Source organism: Bos mutus, chromosome 12, assembly GCF_027580195.1.
Source record: "Bos mutus isolate GX-2022 chromosome 12, NWIPB_WYAK_1.1, whole genome shotgun sequence".
In the NCBI taxonomy this organism is placed as follows: domain Eukaryota; kingdom Metazoa; phylum Chordata; class Mammalia; order Artiodactyla; family Bovidae; genus Bos; species Bos mutus.
The window spans coordinates 16,010,174-16,027,951 of record NC_091628.1 but is presented as its reverse complement, the minus strand read 5'-3'; the positions used below and the strand labels follow the sequence as shown (position 1 = coordinate 16,027,951).

The 17,778-nt window shown below is 38.0% G+C and overlaps 1 protein-coding gene across 5 annotated transcripts in view; it reads left to right on the top strand.

Moving 5' to 3' along the window:
• Nucleotides 1-17,778, top strand: part of ZC3H13 (zinc finger CCCH-type containing 13) — a 102,358-nt gene that overhangs the window by 60,193 nt on the left and 24,387 nt on the right. For all 5 annotated transcript variants that reach the window (XM_005896746.3, XM_070380278.1, XM_070380277.1 and 2 more), the window contains exons 9-11: nt 5,004-5,314; nt 7,820-8,284; nt 17,043-17,234. In XM_005896746.3, the coding sequence (XP_005896808.1) occupies nt 5,004-5,314; nt 7,820-8,284; nt 17,043-17,234 (968 nt within the window). The remainder of the gene's footprint in view (nt 1-5,003; nt 5,315-7,819; nt 8,285-17,042; nt 17,235-17,778) is intronic.

Below are 17,778 nucleotides of genomic sequence, written 5' to 3'. Positions count from 1 at the left end.
TTATTGATATTTCTCCCAGCAATCTTGATTTCAGCTTGTGCTTCCTCCAGCCCAGCATTTTTCATAATGTACTCTGCATATGAGTTAAATAAACAGAGTGACAGTATACAGCCTTGACATACTCCTTTTCCGATTTGGAACCAGTCTGTTGTTCCATGCCCAGTTCTAACTGTTGCTTCCTGACCTGCATACAGATTTCTCCAGAGGCAGGTCAGGTGGTCTGGTATTCCCATCTCTGTGAGAATTTTCTAGAGTTCGTTGTGGTCCACACAGTCAAAGGCTTTGGCATAGTCAATAAAACAGAAATAGATGTTTTTCTAGAACTTGCTTGCTTTTTCGATGATGTTGGCAATTTGATCTCTGGTTCCTCTGCCTTTTCTAAAACCAGCTTGAACATATGGAAGTTCACGGTTCACATATTGCTGAAGCCTGGCTTGGAGAATTTTTAGCATTACTTTACCAGCGTATGAGATGAGTGCAGTTGTGTGGTAGTTTGAGCATTCTTTGGCATTACCTTTCTTTGGGATTGGAATGAAAACTGACCTTTTCTAGTCCTGTGGCCACTGCTGAGTTTTCCAAATTTGGTGACATACTGAGTGCAGCATTTTCACATCATCATCTTTTAGGATTTGAAATAGCGCAACTGGAATTCCATCACTTCCACTAGCTTTGTTCATAGCCTTCACATTGCAGGATGTGTGGCTCTAGATGAGTGATCACACCATCATGGTTATCTGGGTCTTGAAGATCTTTTTTGTATAGTTCTTCTGAGTATTCTTGCCACCTCTTCTTTCTATCTTCTGCTTCTGTTAGGTCCATACCATTTCTGTCCTTTATCGAGCCCATCTTTGCATGAAATGTTCCCTTGGTATCTCTGCTTTTCTTGAAGAGATCTCTAGTCTTTCCCATTTTATTGTTTTCCTCTATTTCTTTGCGTTGATCACTGAGGGAGGCTTTCTTATCTCTCCTTGCTTTCTTTGGAACTCTGCATTCAAATGGGTATGGCTTTCCTTTCCTCCTTTGCCTTTAGCTTCTCTTCTTTTCTCAGCTATTTGTAAGGCCTCTTCAGACTGCCTTTTTGCATTTCTTTTTCTTGGGGATGGTCTTGATCACTGCCTCCTATACAATGGCCTGAACCTCCATCCATAATTCTTCAGGAACTAGAGTGTACTAGTTAATGTGAAATGTATTTTACTACATCCCTGCAATATTCTAGAAGCCTAATTGCTAATAGTTTAGGTCAGATTTCAAAACTGTTTTATAACCTAGAGTCACGTCTTTTATATATGCAGAATGAACATAGGTGTGGGACCAATTAGGCTTATATCCATAATTTGACTCATCTTGTTTTGGTAATAGATCCTCTCTGTCTTTTCACTATTTTTCAGTCTTCAGACTTAAAAAAAAAATAGTAACAGAAAAAAATGTAAAAATGCTGTGATTTTTACATAATATCATAGACTGGGTAACTTAAACAACAGGCATTTATTTCTCACAGACCTGGTTTCTGGGTAGTCCAAGGTCAAGGTGCTAGCAGATTTGGCTCCTGGTGAAGGCCTTCTTCCTGGTTTGTAGGTGGCTGTCTTCTCACTGTGTCCTCATTTACAGGGGAGAGAGAACTCTGTAGTCTCTCTCTTTGTCCTCTTATGTGGACACTATCCCCTTATGGGAGCCTCATCCTCAGGACTTCATTTAAACCTAATTATTCCCAAAGGCCCTGCCTCCAAATAGCATCACATTGGAGGTTAAGGCCTCAAACATATAAATTTGGAGTAGGAGGGGGAGGGGACGCAAACATTCATTTGATAACAGATGATTTAATCAACAAACTCCCCTCTCCCTGCCCAAAAGGATAAGTAGAAAAATATGGTTAAAATGCTGAACATAACTTGACAACACATTGGTGTTCAGTCCTTAATATGATAGCTTGATTATCTAAGCTTGAACTGAAGTTTTTCTTCCATTTTTGTGTGGATCACAACAAATTGGAAAATTTGTAAAAAGATGGGAATATCAGACCACCTTACCTGTCTCCTGAGAAACCTGTATCTGGGTAAAGAAGCAGCAGTGAGAACTGGACATGGAACAACTGACTGGTTCAAAATTGGGAAAGGAATATGACAAAGATGTATATTGTCACCCTGCTTATTTAATTTATATGCAGAGTACATCATGTGAAATCCTGGGCTAGATGAATCACAAGCTGGAATCAGTATCACAGGGAGAAATATCAATAAGCTCAGATTTACAGATGATACCACTCTAATGGCAGAAAGTGAAGAGGAACTAAAGAGTCTCATGATGAGTGTGAAAGAGGAAAGTGAAAAAGCTGGCATGAAACTCAACATTCCAAAAACTAAGATCGTGGCATCCATTCCCATCACTTCATGACAGTTAGAAGGGGAAAAAGTGTAAGCAGTGACAGATTTTCTTGAGTTCTGAAATCACTGTTAATGGTGACTACAACCATGAAATTAAAAGATGCTTGCTCCTTTGAAGGAATGCTATGACCAGCCTAGACAGTGTATTAAAAAACAGAGACATCACTTTGCCAACAGAGGTCTGTGTTGTCAAAGCTGTGGTTTTTCAGGTAGTCCCATTTGGAAGTGAAAGTTGGACCATAAACAATGCCTAGTGTGTAAGAATTGTTGCTTTTGAATTGTGGTGTTGGAGCAAACTGTTTAGAGTCCCTTGGACTGCAAGGAGATCAAACCTAAAGGAAATTCACCCTGAATATTCATTGGAAGGACTAATGTTGAAGCTGAAGCTCCAATACTTTGGCCACCTGATGTGAAGAGCTGACTCATTGGAAAAGTCCTCGACGGTGGGAAAGATAGAAGGCAAAAGAGAAAGAAGCAACAGAGGATGAGATGGGTAGACAGCATTACCAGCTCAGTGAACACGAGCTTGAACAAATTCAGGAAGAGAATGGAGGACAGAGGAGCCTAGCATGCTGTAGTTCATTGGGTCACAAAGAGACATGTCCTAATACCTGAACAACAGCAACAGTAGACACCAAATTTGAACAGAGATGTGATTAGACTGTAATGTGTTTTTTAAAAGACTGTATTGTGAACTGTTTAAGTTTGTGAACAAATCACCAAAAGGAGTTGCAGACATTCCTGAAACAATTTGAGTTTATCTCAGAAATAAACTCAAAGTTAAGCAAAATGTCAGTTCAGTGGAGAGCTACATTGTTTATTTTTTCAATTTAGGTGTTTCCAAATTGATCAGAACCTAAGGAAATTGAATTTGGAAAGCACCAAACAATAGTCAAATTAGAATGAGAATTTCTCAGTCCTGCAATAATTTTTCTGTTCAGTATATGAGTAGCCTTTGGTCATAAATGGTTTTCCAGATTTGGCTAAGACTCATGGAGCATTTCTGCTCATACCTGTTAGTAAATATATTCCAGTTTAGAGTCAGTTTAACTCTGGTGGTTTATGTCTTATTTTTTGTATATAAGGAAAGAATAACAGTTTTTATTAAAAGTATGAAAGTTTTGTAATCATAAATAGCTAGAATGTTTAGATAAGTGTGGTGTTCTAGTTAGCTGATATTTATTGATTGTTGTTGTTTTACTGTCAACTTTTATCCAAAAAGTGTTTCTGTTCGCTCAACTCATTATTTTACAAAATCCTTTCCAATGTATTAGACCACTTTCCTGGCTCAGCAACATGTATTTCATAGATTTAAACCTTTTATTGATAAAAGTTCTACTAAGGCATCATTTATAAACAACATAGTTTAGGGCAAGGATTCTCCAGAAGGTTTGATTTTACCTGCCTGGAGACATTTGGAGCTATATGAAGTAATTTTTACTGGTATGAATGGGGGTGGGAGTCAGATGGTACTGGCTTCTATGGGTAGGGGCCAGGGATGATCTCAACATCCTCCAATGTACAGGATAGCCCCCAGCACAAAGAAGCACTGCATACAAAATGCCAGTAGTTCCAAGATTGAGAAATCTTGGTTTAATAACTTTGTCAGCATTGCAGAAGTTAAAAAATACTCATCATAGACACTGAAGTTAATTCCATAATATGTTAACAGGAACTCATAATTTTTTTGAGCAACCATGTAGCCTTGAAATGATTGCTTTGAGAAATATGATATTTATCTCAGTATGTGGTATCTCAGTATGTGATGTCTGGAATGCTGTTTTTTTAAATGTTAGTCATGTTTCTTTTCAGTTAATGTGCAAATGCATGTGTTCTAGCTCTCCGTCACACTTAACTTTTGCATATTCATTGTAGACAGAGCCCAGGACCTAACAAATCGTAGGAGTGATTCAGATGTGCTTCATGTGTTTTTAAGTTATTTCTCTGGCAGCAGTCAAGCAACATGATTTGAAGGGAGTAGAGGGAGCCTTAGTTAAACCAAAGCTTATGAACTAAATCTCAATTTGTACTGCCCAAGAGTGAAAGGTAGGTTATTTAAGATAAAGACAGTATAGGCAGTATGTCCTGTCCTTAACCCTAGTGTTCTTTCCCCATCCTACATGTCAGCCCAGGCAGTCAAACTTTATGTTTGGTATAGCTGGTGATAGCTTTTCGTTTCTCCCACAACCCTGAATTATAGGCATTCTCACAGCCAGTAATATCTATCTAGATCTCACTGGTATGTTTTCTCTTTAGTTCTTTGTGGATTCTGTCCTCTAAGTACCCATTCACACTGTCAGAGATCATCTCTGGTTAAGAGTGAATTCCGTACTTTATGTGATAATAAGAACCGTTTGTGATCAGGGAGAATGTTACCTGGAAAAAGGAAGTGTGCCTTGGAGCCAAAGCTCAGGAGGTCAATATGTGTCTCATCTAGAACTGTTGCCTCAAACTGACTTAAAAATCAACCTGTTAATGATTTACATCATTTTGAATTAAAATTATTATTCACACTTTTAGCTTTAACTTTTATATTCAGGGTTTTGTTGTTGTTTTAAAAGACTTTCCTTTGGTGGAAAGTGAAGGCTCTTGAACCCAGTTTTTTATTGTTTCTCTTTACAGATCCACTTCCCCAGCAGGACAACATCATTCTCCAATATCTTCTAGACATCACTCATCTTCCTCACAGTCAGGATCGTCGATTCAAAGACATTCTCCTTCTCCTCGCCGAAAAAGAACTCCTTCACCGTCTTATCAGAGGACAATAACTCCACCTTTACGCCGCTCTGCTTCTCCCTATCCTTCACATTCTCTGGCTTCTCCTCAGAGAAAGCAAAGCCCTCCAAGACATCGCTCTCCAGTGAGAGAGAAGGGGAGGCACGATCATGAGCGAGCTTCACAGTCTCACGATCGGCGTCATGAAAGGAGGGAAGGTAAATACTCGGCAGTGTTGTGGGTTTTTTAGAGTTCTTTTATGTGAGTGGATATTTTCTTTATTAAAAAATCGGACATTCAGATTTATTGTTAGAATAAGGGATAGAAGAGAACTGTGTTATATACTACATTTTCTGTAACACGTGGATCAGAGCTCTTTAGGGCAATAGGAGGTGCTTAAGGACATGGAAATGTAAGCTATAGATATATGTAATTGGGCATTTATTTTATATTAAGTTGTTGCTTTCTTTCGGTACATTGTTTTACTTGAGTAGTCTCAAGTTCTAGAAATTTGGGACTATATGGTTCTTAAGAGTGTCCGTCTAATTGCTTAGTTAATTCTTTAAAAACAACAGAAGAGGTTAAAAGAAAAGCAACAAACCAGGGAGCAGAGTTGGAACATATCAGAGATGTCTTAACAAAGAGGTGTGGGCTGGGGGAATGTTCAGCAGGTCCATGGGAACCAAGTGATCAATTTTCCAGGTCTAACTCAACAAAGAAGTAAGCAAGACAGTTTTTAGATTCCTGAGCATTACATTAACTTTGAATTTGCTATTCCGTCTTCAAGCTGAGATTGAAGTAGTACAGTTGAAGCAGTACAATTGAATCACTCTCATCTCTTTCTGTAATTCTTGTCTAAGCTTCTTGTTGTTTATTTAACTTAGCAAGCCTTTTTCCTAAAATCTTCTAAGTTAGTTTTTTTTAACATAAAGAATACTCAGGAAATATGTGCTTACTTGCAACAGCATTTCTATTTAATGTGCGCTTTTAAAGTCTCTGTATCACATAGCATCTCCTATGAAACATGTTGAACTTATTCTCCAGTCAACAGTGCAAGAAATAATTATTTTTTTTCTAGAAATGATGGATGCATAGATAGGGACTAGACAGGGCATGTATTTTAGAGAATTATTGCTTGTATACATGATTTTGGAACCAGATCAGCACAGCAGTATATATAAAACATTGGTAAGTGGGGAAAATGCTCTTAGACCTATCAACAACTAAGGTTGACTGGGAATATGGTATATTTTTAGTGACTACTTATTGAATGAAAACTCTTAATTATTTCAAAATACTATTTATTAAACACAGTTTCCTTAATGAAAGGGAAATTTAGTATGCAGTTGATTCTTACAAGAATGCTTTGTTTTGTGGTAAGGGAGTTTTATGGTATATGAATCCTTTTAATAATAAATCATACACTTTTTGATTGTTTGTAAGGAGGATGTTTCTTTAATCTTCCGAAAGTCATTTTTTGAAATAAGAATAATTTTAGTGAAAGGATGGGAAGGAAGGTAAGGAGCAAATACAGGAACTGAGTGTCTTTGGTAAAGACAGCTGGGGGCATCATAAAAGAGAACCTAGTGCGAAGTGATCAAATTTCTAGGCACACTTGGTATTGGAGGAGGACTTGAAGTCATAGATGTAGTCAAAAAAAATTGAGACATTGTCAGATTCTTGCCTAGGGCTTCTATCCTTAGGTGGCGTTTATGGATGTAGGCAGAGGAGATAAGTTATTGATGAGGATCTTGTGGATACTAGACAGGGAAAGTCTACGGACCTACCCATAGGTCCTAGGCTACTATAAAATGGCTAAAATAGCGTCAGATCTTGTGGTTGTTCCAGAGTATAAGAGTAATTTACAAAGGAATCTGATTAAAAAAAAAGTACAGGGGTTGTTCTTTGAGGGTCTCTCGTTAATTCTTTCAGTTCTTTTCAATTTATGCTGTCATCAATTTATGTTTCTCTAGATGTCTCTAAAGAATAGTTTCTAATCTTTGCAAATTCCCACCATGTATGGGGCTGACTAAACCACTTAAGCTCTTGACCTCTGTTCCTTCATGTATACAGTGATGAGTTTGAATTAAATAACTATTGAGGTTCATTCCAGCTTTTTTAAAAGTGAAGTTGTTTTTTAAAGTTTTCCCATGAAATGTTAGAAAGTGCTTTAAGTAGAAAAAGCTTTAGAGATGGGAGTGTGAGTCCATTAAATAGCTTAAAAAAAAAAACAGAGAGAGAGAGAGAGAAAGGGTGAATAGCAGTATCTCTTTGCCACCAGCTTACTAAGTACAGGTTACTCTCAAGTGCTTAAGCACATTGGAGGTCATGTGTGAACTAGTCTGGCCTAATACTTAGTAGAGATGAGTTAAAGTCACTTGTACCTTTGAATCTCAAAGTGATTTCTAAAAGTAATCCATCATTGATAGGATTGATAGGAGATCAGCTTACTTGTTTCAGATCTTACGTATGGGTATGTTGATACCAGAATATCTTGTTCAATCAAGACAAATAATCCAGGTGTTAATAAAATTACCTTTGGAATTTTAGCTTACAGATAGGTTTAATTTTCTTATTTGCCCATGTTTTCTCCTTTTAGTTTTTGTAAAGAACATGAATTACCATTGTAATAAAAATTTTAAAGCTGTGTATTGAATACATTGTCTAGTTTCCTACAGTTTTGTGAAAGGAATTACAGTGTATTTCCTAAATTATGTTTACAGAGACTAGAGGTAAAAGGGACAGAGAAAAGGACACAAGAGAAGAACGAGAGTATGAACAGGATCAGAGCTCTTCTCGAGACCACAGGGATGACCGAGAACCTCGAGATGGGCGGGATCGGAGAGATGCCAGAGATACTAGAGACCGAAGGGAACTAAGGGACTCTAGAGATGTTCGGGACTCCAGAGAGATGAGAGATTATAGCAGAGATAACAAAGAGAGCCGAGACCCCAGGGATTCTCGGTCTACTCGTGATGCCCACGACTACAGGGACCGTGAAAGTCGAGATGCTCATCGAAAGGAGGACGCCTATCAGGAAGAATCCCGAAGTTATGGCAGAAACCATCTGAGGGAAGAAAGTTCTCGCGCTGAAATAAGGAATGACTCCAGAAATGAGTCTCGAAGTGAGATTAGGAATGACCGGATGGGCAGAAGTAGAGGAAGAGCTCCAGAGATGCCTGAAAAGGGTAAGGTGTTTGACTTGTCAGTGAACTGTATCTTGTATGTTCATACAGAAATTATGAAATCTCCTAAGATTTATTTCTGACATTCATTATCACTTTGTCAAAGTAATTTTCAATTAATTGCATTTATCATCTTCTCTATAAATTCTGAGTAGGAATTATTAGCTAAAATTGCAGAAGATAAACGGGGCCTGACTTAGGGACCCCTCCCCCCACCCCCCCAATTGAATTATGTCCAGTCATGGCTACCATCTTGGTTAATGTGGAACACTAAGAAAATTGCTATCAGGAAAAAAAAATCAAAAAGAAGTAATTTCTAATAAATAGGTAAATATATGATAAAATGATCATTAAAATGGAACTTAAAACGATAGACTTTCAAAGTTGGTGGTGTCAGAAATGACTGACTCATGTGTTCTTCAGTACTTGTGCTTGCTTCAAAGCCACCTCAAAACATCCCATGTCAGAATCTTGAGCCATTTTTCCTTACCTTCCTCTAAAAAGAATTTGGCATCACCATTATCATCAATAACCACCTACCTAAGTGAATTTGACTATCTCCACACTTCCTGGACTGGGTCAACTTTGACATCTCTCTTCCTCCACCCACTTTGCTCCCCTCCCCAAAACACTGCTGCAGAGTTCTGACCATTCTTACTCTTTCTATAGGCCTGTTGGTTTATTATAGTTTCACAGTAAGATGAAGGCCCGCCACCTTCTCCTTCATAGTTGTCTTGGCTTTTCTTAACCTTTTGCTTTTTCATATATATTTTTTTATATAAATTAATTTATTTTAATTGGAGTCTAATTACTTTACAGTATTGTAGTGGTTTTGCCATACACTGACGTGAATCTGCCACGGGTGTACATGTGTTCCCCATCCTGAACCCCCTCCCACCTCCCTCCCCATCCCGTCCCCTGTTTCATGCATCGAACCTGGACTGGTGATCCGTTTCACATCTGATAATATACATGTTTCAATGCCATTCTCCCAAATCATCCCACCCTCGCCCTCTCCCACAGAGTCCAAAAGACTGTTCTATGCATCTGTGTCTGTTTTGCTGTCTCATATACAGGGTTATCGTTACCATCTTTCTAAATTCCATATATATGCATTAGTATACTGTATTGGTGTTTTCCTTTCTGGCTTACTTCAGTCTGTATAATAGGCTCCAGTTTCATCCACCTCATTAGAACTGATTCAAATGTATTCTTTTTAATGGCTGAGTAATACTCCATCGTGTATATGTACCACAGCTTTCTTATCCATTCGTCTGCTGATGGACATCTAGGTTGCTTCCATGTCCTGGCTATTATAAACAGTGCTGCGATGAACAGTGGGGTACACGTGTCTCTTTCAGTTCTGGTTTGCTTGGTGGGTATGCCCAGCAGTGGGATTGCTGGGTCGAATGGCAGTTCTATTTCCAGTTTTTTAAGGACTCTCTACACTGTTCTTCATAGAGGCTATACTAGTTTGCATTCACCAACAGTGTAAGAGGGTTCACTTTTCTCCACACCCTCTCCAGCATTTATTGTTTGTAGACTTTTGGATCGCAGCCATTCTGACTGGCATGAAATGGTACCTCATAGTGGTTTTGATTTGCATTTCTCTAATAATGAGTGATGTTGAGCATCTTTTCATGTGTTTTGTTAGCCATCTGTATGTCTTCTTTGGAGAAATGTCTATTTAGTTCTTTGGCCCATTTTTTGATTGGGTCGTTTATTTTTCTGGAATTGAGTTGCAGGAGTTGCTTGTATATTTTTGCGATTAATTCTTTGTCAGTTGCTTCGTTTGCTATTATTTTCTGCCATTCTGAAGGCTGTCTTTTAAAAATGAATTTTTTTAAAGCTTCATGAAAAAACTGTTGGGTTTTTACTTCAAATACATTAAATTTATTGATTAGTAACTTTTTCTATTAAGGTCCTGTGCATGTTTTATTCCTGGGTAACTTCTATTTTTGTTGCCATTGTAAATGGTATTTTTAAAAAAATTCTCTTTTTTTTAAAACATTTATTTTATTTGGCTTTATAAAATTTAAAATTTTGTTATGCATTGATATATATGTACCAAAAAACTCACACTGAATGGTAATTATAGGGTATTAGCTAGAAACAGCAGAGTATTATAAATTCTCACTGTTTAAACAATAGACTTTCATTTATGTCAAAATTATCCTAACCCAAACTCTAGTGAAATAAAAACAAAAGAATAGATTATAGGTGGAATTTTAGCACCATGGTATATATTTTCATTAGCAGCAGCCTCAACATTTTCTTTTTTTAAAGAACTCTATTTAAAATCACATGTGTATCAGCACGTGGATGGATACCAAGCAGATGCTTCTGGGTTTCTGTTCTGGAGGCCCCACAGGGTAGATTTGCTTTTATTTAGAAATTTACAAAAAGTTAATACCTGATTGATGCCAAATCAGTGACAAGTTTGAAGTCCTTAACAACATTTTGCCTTAGAGTTTACAAATGATATATAAGGCATTATGATAATTTTCTGTGACCCAGGTCATGAGTCTTGTGGCTTCAACCTATATGTTAACTGTAACAAGATCACCTTAATTTTAGCCCCAGCCAGTATACCAATAACGAATCAAGTCTCCCACTTGACTTTTAAACTACTTTGTGTGTGTGTGTGTGTGTGTGTGTGTGTGTTAGTCTCTTAGTTGTGTCTGACTGTGTGTGACCCCATGGACTGTAGCCCACCAGGCTCTTCTGTCCCTGAAATTCTCCAGGCAAGAATACTGGATCGGGTTGCCATCCCTTCTCCAGGGGTCTTCCCAACCCAGGGATTGAACCCTCATCTCCCACATTGCAGGTAGATTCTTTTCTATCTGAGCCTCAAGGGAAGCCCCAAATAAGGCATTACTCAGGGCATTATAGAGTAAACAGAAGGAGAAATAAACCAAGATTCCATTAATTCTCAAATTCCATACGTTCTTTCTGTTGGATATAGCTTTGGCTTTAGAAAAGGAAGGTACAGGGCAGGAGAAACTCAAACACTTTGATGCCTCTTGTCTCTCTCTTCCATAGGGATGTAGTTATTTTGGTCAAAAGTGAAAGTGAAGTCACTCAGTCATGTCCGACTCTTTGCGACCCCATGGACTGTAACCTACCAGGCTCCTCCATCCATGGGATTTTTGGGTTGCCATTTTCTTCAGAAGATTCTCTTTTTAATAATGTGTTCACATGGTGCAGAATTTCAGAGCTATGAAAAGATACATAGTGAAAGCCTCCCCTCTGTTCCTGACCTGGTCCTAGCCAATTTTGTATGTAACCAGCTGAAGAACATGCTATACAAGCAAATATGTATGTTTATTCACTTTCTCTTCTGGTTTTACAAATATAATTTTTAAGAATTTTTTATTAAAAAAAAAACAACTATATATTCTGTACACTGCTGTTTTCCCTTTAAAATATCTTAGAGATAGTTACATATAAGTCAGCTTGGTAAACAGCCACATCCTCCTTTTGGTGCATAGTGTATATTGTAGGGTATGCCGTAAGTTATTGAATCCTTTATGTTTGAGCTTCCCAGGAGGCGTTAGTGGTAAAGAACTCACCTCCAGTTTAGGAAACTTGAGAGACACGGGTTCGATCCCTGGGTTGAGAAAATCCCCTGGAGTGGGGCATGGCAAACCACTCCAGTATTCTGTCTGTAGAGTCTCATGGACAGAGGAGCCTGGCAGGCTATGGTCCTTAGGATTGCAAAGAGTTGAACTTCACTGAAGTGACTGTTTTTTTTTTTTTGGTTTTTAATAGTGCTTAAGTAAATGCATACAGGCACACCAAATGATATATTTTAAAACATTTTCTGATGCTTATTGCTGGTGTATGGAATGATAATTAAATTTTTTATATTCATCTTACATTATGATGTTGCTGTATTTTCTTGGTAGATATAATTAGATTCTCTTAAACATTTACATCTGGGAATAGACATATTTGGCTCTTCTTTCTGAGTAATATTTATTTGTTGTCAGTAACCTGCTGAGCAGCTATTTCAACGCACTGTTGACTACAAGTGGTATAATGGGCTTCTTTGCTTTGTTTCATATTTTAAGGAATTATTGCTGACATTTCACCATTAAGCATGGTGTTTGTAGATTTTTGTTGTTTGTTTAGTTGCTAAGTTGTGTCCAACTCTTTGCAATTCCGTGGACTGTAGCCCACCAGGCTCCTCTGTTAGTGGGGTTTCCTTTTCCCAGATAAGTATACTGAAGTGGGTTGCCATTTCCTTATCCAGGGAATCTTCCCAACCCAGGAATCAAACCCTAGTCTTCTCCCTTGGCAGGGGAGTTCTTTTCCACTTGCAGATGCTTTTTATTGTGTTTAGGGTGTGTGCATGTGTGCCAAGTCGCTTCAGTTGTGTCCGACTCCTTGCAGTCTCAGGGGTTATAGCCAGCCAGATTCCTCTGTCCATGGAATTCTCCAGGCAAGAATCCTGGAGTGGATTGCCATGCCCTCCTCCAGGGGATCTTCCCGACCCAGGGATGGAACCCGTGTCTCCTGCGGCTCCTGCGTTGTCAGGAGGTTTCTTACAGCTAAGCTACCAGCAAAGGGAATCTCCTATTTTCCTAACTTAGCCGGCAGCTTCTGTCATGCCTGTTTTTTTGTATCTTGAGAAGATCATATAGTCATTCTCTTTTACCTTGTTACTTATGTTAATTTTTTTTTTTAATTTACAACTATTCTTCTAAATAGGTTTTCCTGGTGGCTCAGATGGTAGAGAAACCACCTGCAATGCAGGAGACCACCTTTAACTGAGGTTCAAAGAAGAGCTAATAGCTTGAAGCTACAGCAGCAGGGCTTCTTTGGTGGCTCAGTGGTAAAGAATCAGCCCGCAAATGCAGGAGATGAGGGTTTAATCCCCGGGTCGGGAAGATCCCCTGGAGTAGGAAGTGGCAACCCGCTCCAGTATTCTTGCCTGGAGAATCCCATGGACGGAGGAGCCTGGTGGACTGCAGTCCATGGGATTGCGAAGAGTCGGATACAATTGAGCGACTAACACTTTCACTGTCAGAATTATTCTTGCATTTCTAAAATAAATTTATATTTCATTTCTTTTAAAAGTTCGAAAATAGGTTTGTTAAAATTTAATTTTGAAATAAAAAAATCTTTTTCTATAATTGAGGTTGGTATATAATCACTGTATGAGTGTAAATATTTAGCAACTTACTCTTCAGAAAGAAAGCCCTGGCTTGTAGCTAATGCCAGTTTCCATAGTATAAATTACTCCTACCATAGCAGATTTTGAGCTGCTAACAAGGCCACTCAGTGTGAAGATGAGAAGAGAAGCACACTGGTGGCTCTTTGGAGCCAGCATACCATTGCATAGGTTTTAGTTTTTAATATTGTCTTTGTTTGGTTTGGAGATCAAAATGTGTTGGAAAGTGTTGCTTCTGTTTTTTCTCTTTTCTAAAAGAGAACAGTTTGTGTATAAATGAGCATTTATCTGTTCTTTGACAGTCTGATTATATTTATATGTTCTAAACACTTTCTGAAGTTTGGTATGGTTTTTTTCTTTGACTCATGAGTTGTGTAGAAATAGGATTTTAAATTTCCAGTCATGCTTTTTAAAATAAATCCCCTACCCTCAATTTTAATTGTTATTGGAGGAGACTGTTTGAACTCAGTTTTTTGGCATTTTTTTGTTGTTGTTAGGACTTATTTTGTGGCTTGTCAGTCAGTTTTCATGTATTCTGCATGTGCTTTTAATGGTTGCAAAGTATGTAAAGTGTGTCTCTGAAGTTAGGTGTGTTAATCATGCTTTCAAAACTGCATTTCATTTTCTTTCTAGTCTGCTTTTTCTATCATTACAGAGATGTGAGCCGAATCTTCCATTATTACTTTGAATTTGTTGATTTTTGTATGATTTGATCAATTTTTGCTTTGAATATTTTGAGGCTTTGCTCATAGGCACATGTAAGGCAAATTATTCCTTTTATTGTTACAGAATGATCCTGTTCATCCTAAATGTTATCTTTTTGTCTAAAAAAGATTATCCCACTCACAGATTTCTTTTGGTTAGTATTTGTATGATATAGCTTATTCTATCCTTTCAATCTTTCTGTCTTAGCATATAGTTAGATATATGTTTGAGCCCCTCATGGCTCAGAGAGTAAAGAGTCTGCCTGCAGTGTGGGAGACCTGGGTTTGATCCCTATGTCAGGAAGATCCTCTGAAAAAGGAAATGGCAACCCACTCCAGTATTCTTGCCTGGAGAATACTTCTCATGGACATGGGGTCGCAAAGAGTCAGACACAACTGAGTGACTTTACTTTCACTTTCAGACATTTGTTCGGTCTTCCCATTGTGTTCTCCTTGATTCTTAACTTTCAGGTTTTCCATCTCTGTTTCTCTCTTTCATTTTCTGAGTTGTATCCTCAGACATGACTTTTTTTTTAACCAGTTTTCTCTTAGCATCTATCTGACATTTACCTTTTCATTCCTTGATGTTATATGTAGCTCATTTGTAGTCTTTTTTAAATTTCTTTCTCTAGTCTTTAATTATTAAAATAGTCTTTATAGATATTTTGATTATTAAAACATCACAATTAAAGCATTTAGAATTATACTATAATTCTTTCAGTGCTCAAAACCTGTTACCTGTAAGATGTGTGTGTAGCTCTATGCAATTTTTTTTAAATCACTTTACTGAGGTATGATTGACATACAGAAATCTATACACAGTTAATATATACAGCTTAATAAGCTTGGAGATAAGTGTATACCCTTGAAACCACCACCGAAATCTGTGCCATTAACATGTGAAAGTTTCCTCTCTATTGTTATTTGTGTGTGTGTGTGATGAGAATGTTATTGATATAAGATCTGTCCTCTTACCAGATTTTTGAGTTTCCAGTACAGTATTATCGACTGTAGACACCATGCTGTACAGTAGGTCTCTGTGACTTACTCATCTTATACAACTGAAATTTTGTACCCCTTGACTAGTCCTCCATGTTCCCCCTCTGACCAGCCCCTTGGTAAAACCATTCTACTCTCTGATTCAATGAGTGTGACTATTTTAGTTTCCACATGTAAGTGGTATCATGTAGCATTTGTCCTTCTGTGTCTGACTTATCTCACTTAGCAAAATGTCTTCCATGTTGTTGCAAATGGCAGGACTGTGTTCTTTTTAAAGGGTGAATAATCCTTTATAGGGCTTCCCAGGTGACTCAGGGGTAAAGAATCCACCTGCCAATGCAGAAAACGCAGTTTCCATCCCTGGGTCGGGAAGATCACTCAGAGAAGGAAATGGCAACCCACTCCATATTCTTGCCTGGGAAATCCCATGGACAGAGGAGCCTGCTAGGCTCTATTCCATGGAGTTGCAAAAGAGTCAGACACCACTTTGTGACTAAAAACAACAAAGAGAAATCCATTATATATATATATATATCTGTTGTTGTTCAGTCGCTGAGTCACATCTGACTCTTTGCGACCCCATGAACTGCAATGCGCCAGGTTTCACCGTCTCTTGGAGTTTGCTCAAACTCATGTCCATTGAGTCAGTGGTGCCATCCAGCCATCTTTTCCTGTCATCCCCTTCTCCTCCTGCCTTCAGTCTTTCGCAGCATCAAGGTCTTTTCCAGTGAGTCGGCTCTTCACATCAGGTGGCCAAAGTATTCTATGTATATACGACATTTTTTCCCCATTCATCTGTCATTGGGCATATAGGTGGTTTCTGTCTTGGCTGTTGTGAATAATGTTGCAGTGAACCTGGGAATACAGATATGGGAATACAGATACCTCTTTCAGATCCTAATTTCAGTTTCTCTGGCTCTGTACCCGGAAGTGGAACTGGTGGATCAGATAGTAGTTCTGAAATTTTTTTATGAACTTCCATACTATTCAGTATTTTCCATAGTGACTCTGTAGTCTTGCATTACCATCACCACAATCAGGATCCTCAACTGTATCATCATGGGACTCCCTTTGTTATCCCTTTGTTGGCACATTCAGACCCCCTCCCCTGTCCTTGACCCCTGGCCACCACTAATATGTCTATCATCTTGTAATTATTATTTCACAAGTATTACATAAACTGAATCCTGCTGTGTGTATCCTATTGAGATTGGCTTTTTCACTAGCAGAATTTCCTTAAGTTTCCAAGTAATTGCATGTATCAGTAGTTTGTAACTTATAATATTCTATGATCTGGATGTACCACAGTTTGTTTAGCCTTTCACCATTTGAAAGACATTTGGGTACTTTACGGTTGGGGCTATAATAAAGCAACTGTGAACATTCATTTCCCAATTTTTTTAATGAAAATTTTCAGGTATCACCTACTGTCAACAAAGTACCTTGGTTCTATATTAGAATGTTTTCACTATAAAGTGTAGTCAATGTGATATATCCATAATTCATATTTTAAATGTTTTTATGGTATTTCTGTAATTTAGATATGCATTAATAGTTTTTATTTTTTGTTTCATTGTTTTTGGCTTAGTTGAAATGAGTCTGTTTGCTTTATGATTTCATTATGTGTCCCTTTCTTTTATAGGAAGGGAAAACGAGGACTTAAGCTTACTCAAGTCAGTCATTAGACATTTTGAGTATTCTAATCCAGCATATAATATCGTTTTCAACGTTATCACACTTTCAAATATAAAAACTCATCAAAAAGAACCCAACAACAACAACCCACACATATTTATATGTTTTGGGGGAGGAAGGATTGTGACTTACAACTTGTTGAATGAAGTGTACGTGTTAAATATTTGTGTGAATATTCTTTGTTTAGGAAGTCGAGGCACAAGAGGTTCTCAGATTGATAGTCACAGTAGTAGTAGCAACTATCATGACAGCTGGGAGACGCGAAGCAGCTATCCTGAAAGAGACAGATACCCTGAGAGAGAGAACAGAGAGCAAGCAAGAGATTCTTCATTTGAGAGAAGACACGGGGAGAGAGACCGTCGCGACAACAGAGAGAGAGGTTTGTTAACTGAGATACTATTAAATAGTCACCAACAGTGATTGGGAGAATTGTAGTTTTTTCCAACCATTATCAGTTTACTTTTTAACATAAAATATCTTTTAAGTCTTTTGTTCGTTGGCACATTTTAAACTATTTATTCATATAATCTTTTTTTACTTAGTTTAGTAGAGATTATCTAAATAACTGGCTACCAGTACTCACTTGGTAACAGAGCAGGTACTGAATTAGTAGGTACTTGTATACTGCAAGAGTTGAGGTGCCTTGCTGTATGCCTCTTACCTTAACCAAACAGCTCACAGTGTTTTAAAGAACATAGGTGCTTGGGTGCCATTTCAGGTATTTCTGATTCAGGAGATAGCGTCTCATCTGAGTGTCCTGAGCACTCACTCACTCACTAGCTGTGATACACAGACTTGTAAGGACCGCCAGGGAGGGACAAGACAAAGGCAGTGATGATAGGGTTAGGGGCTGCCTGGAGAAATAGTTTATTCGTGTTCCTTCCTGAGAATATGTAATACTTAGTTTAGCTAACTTTATATTC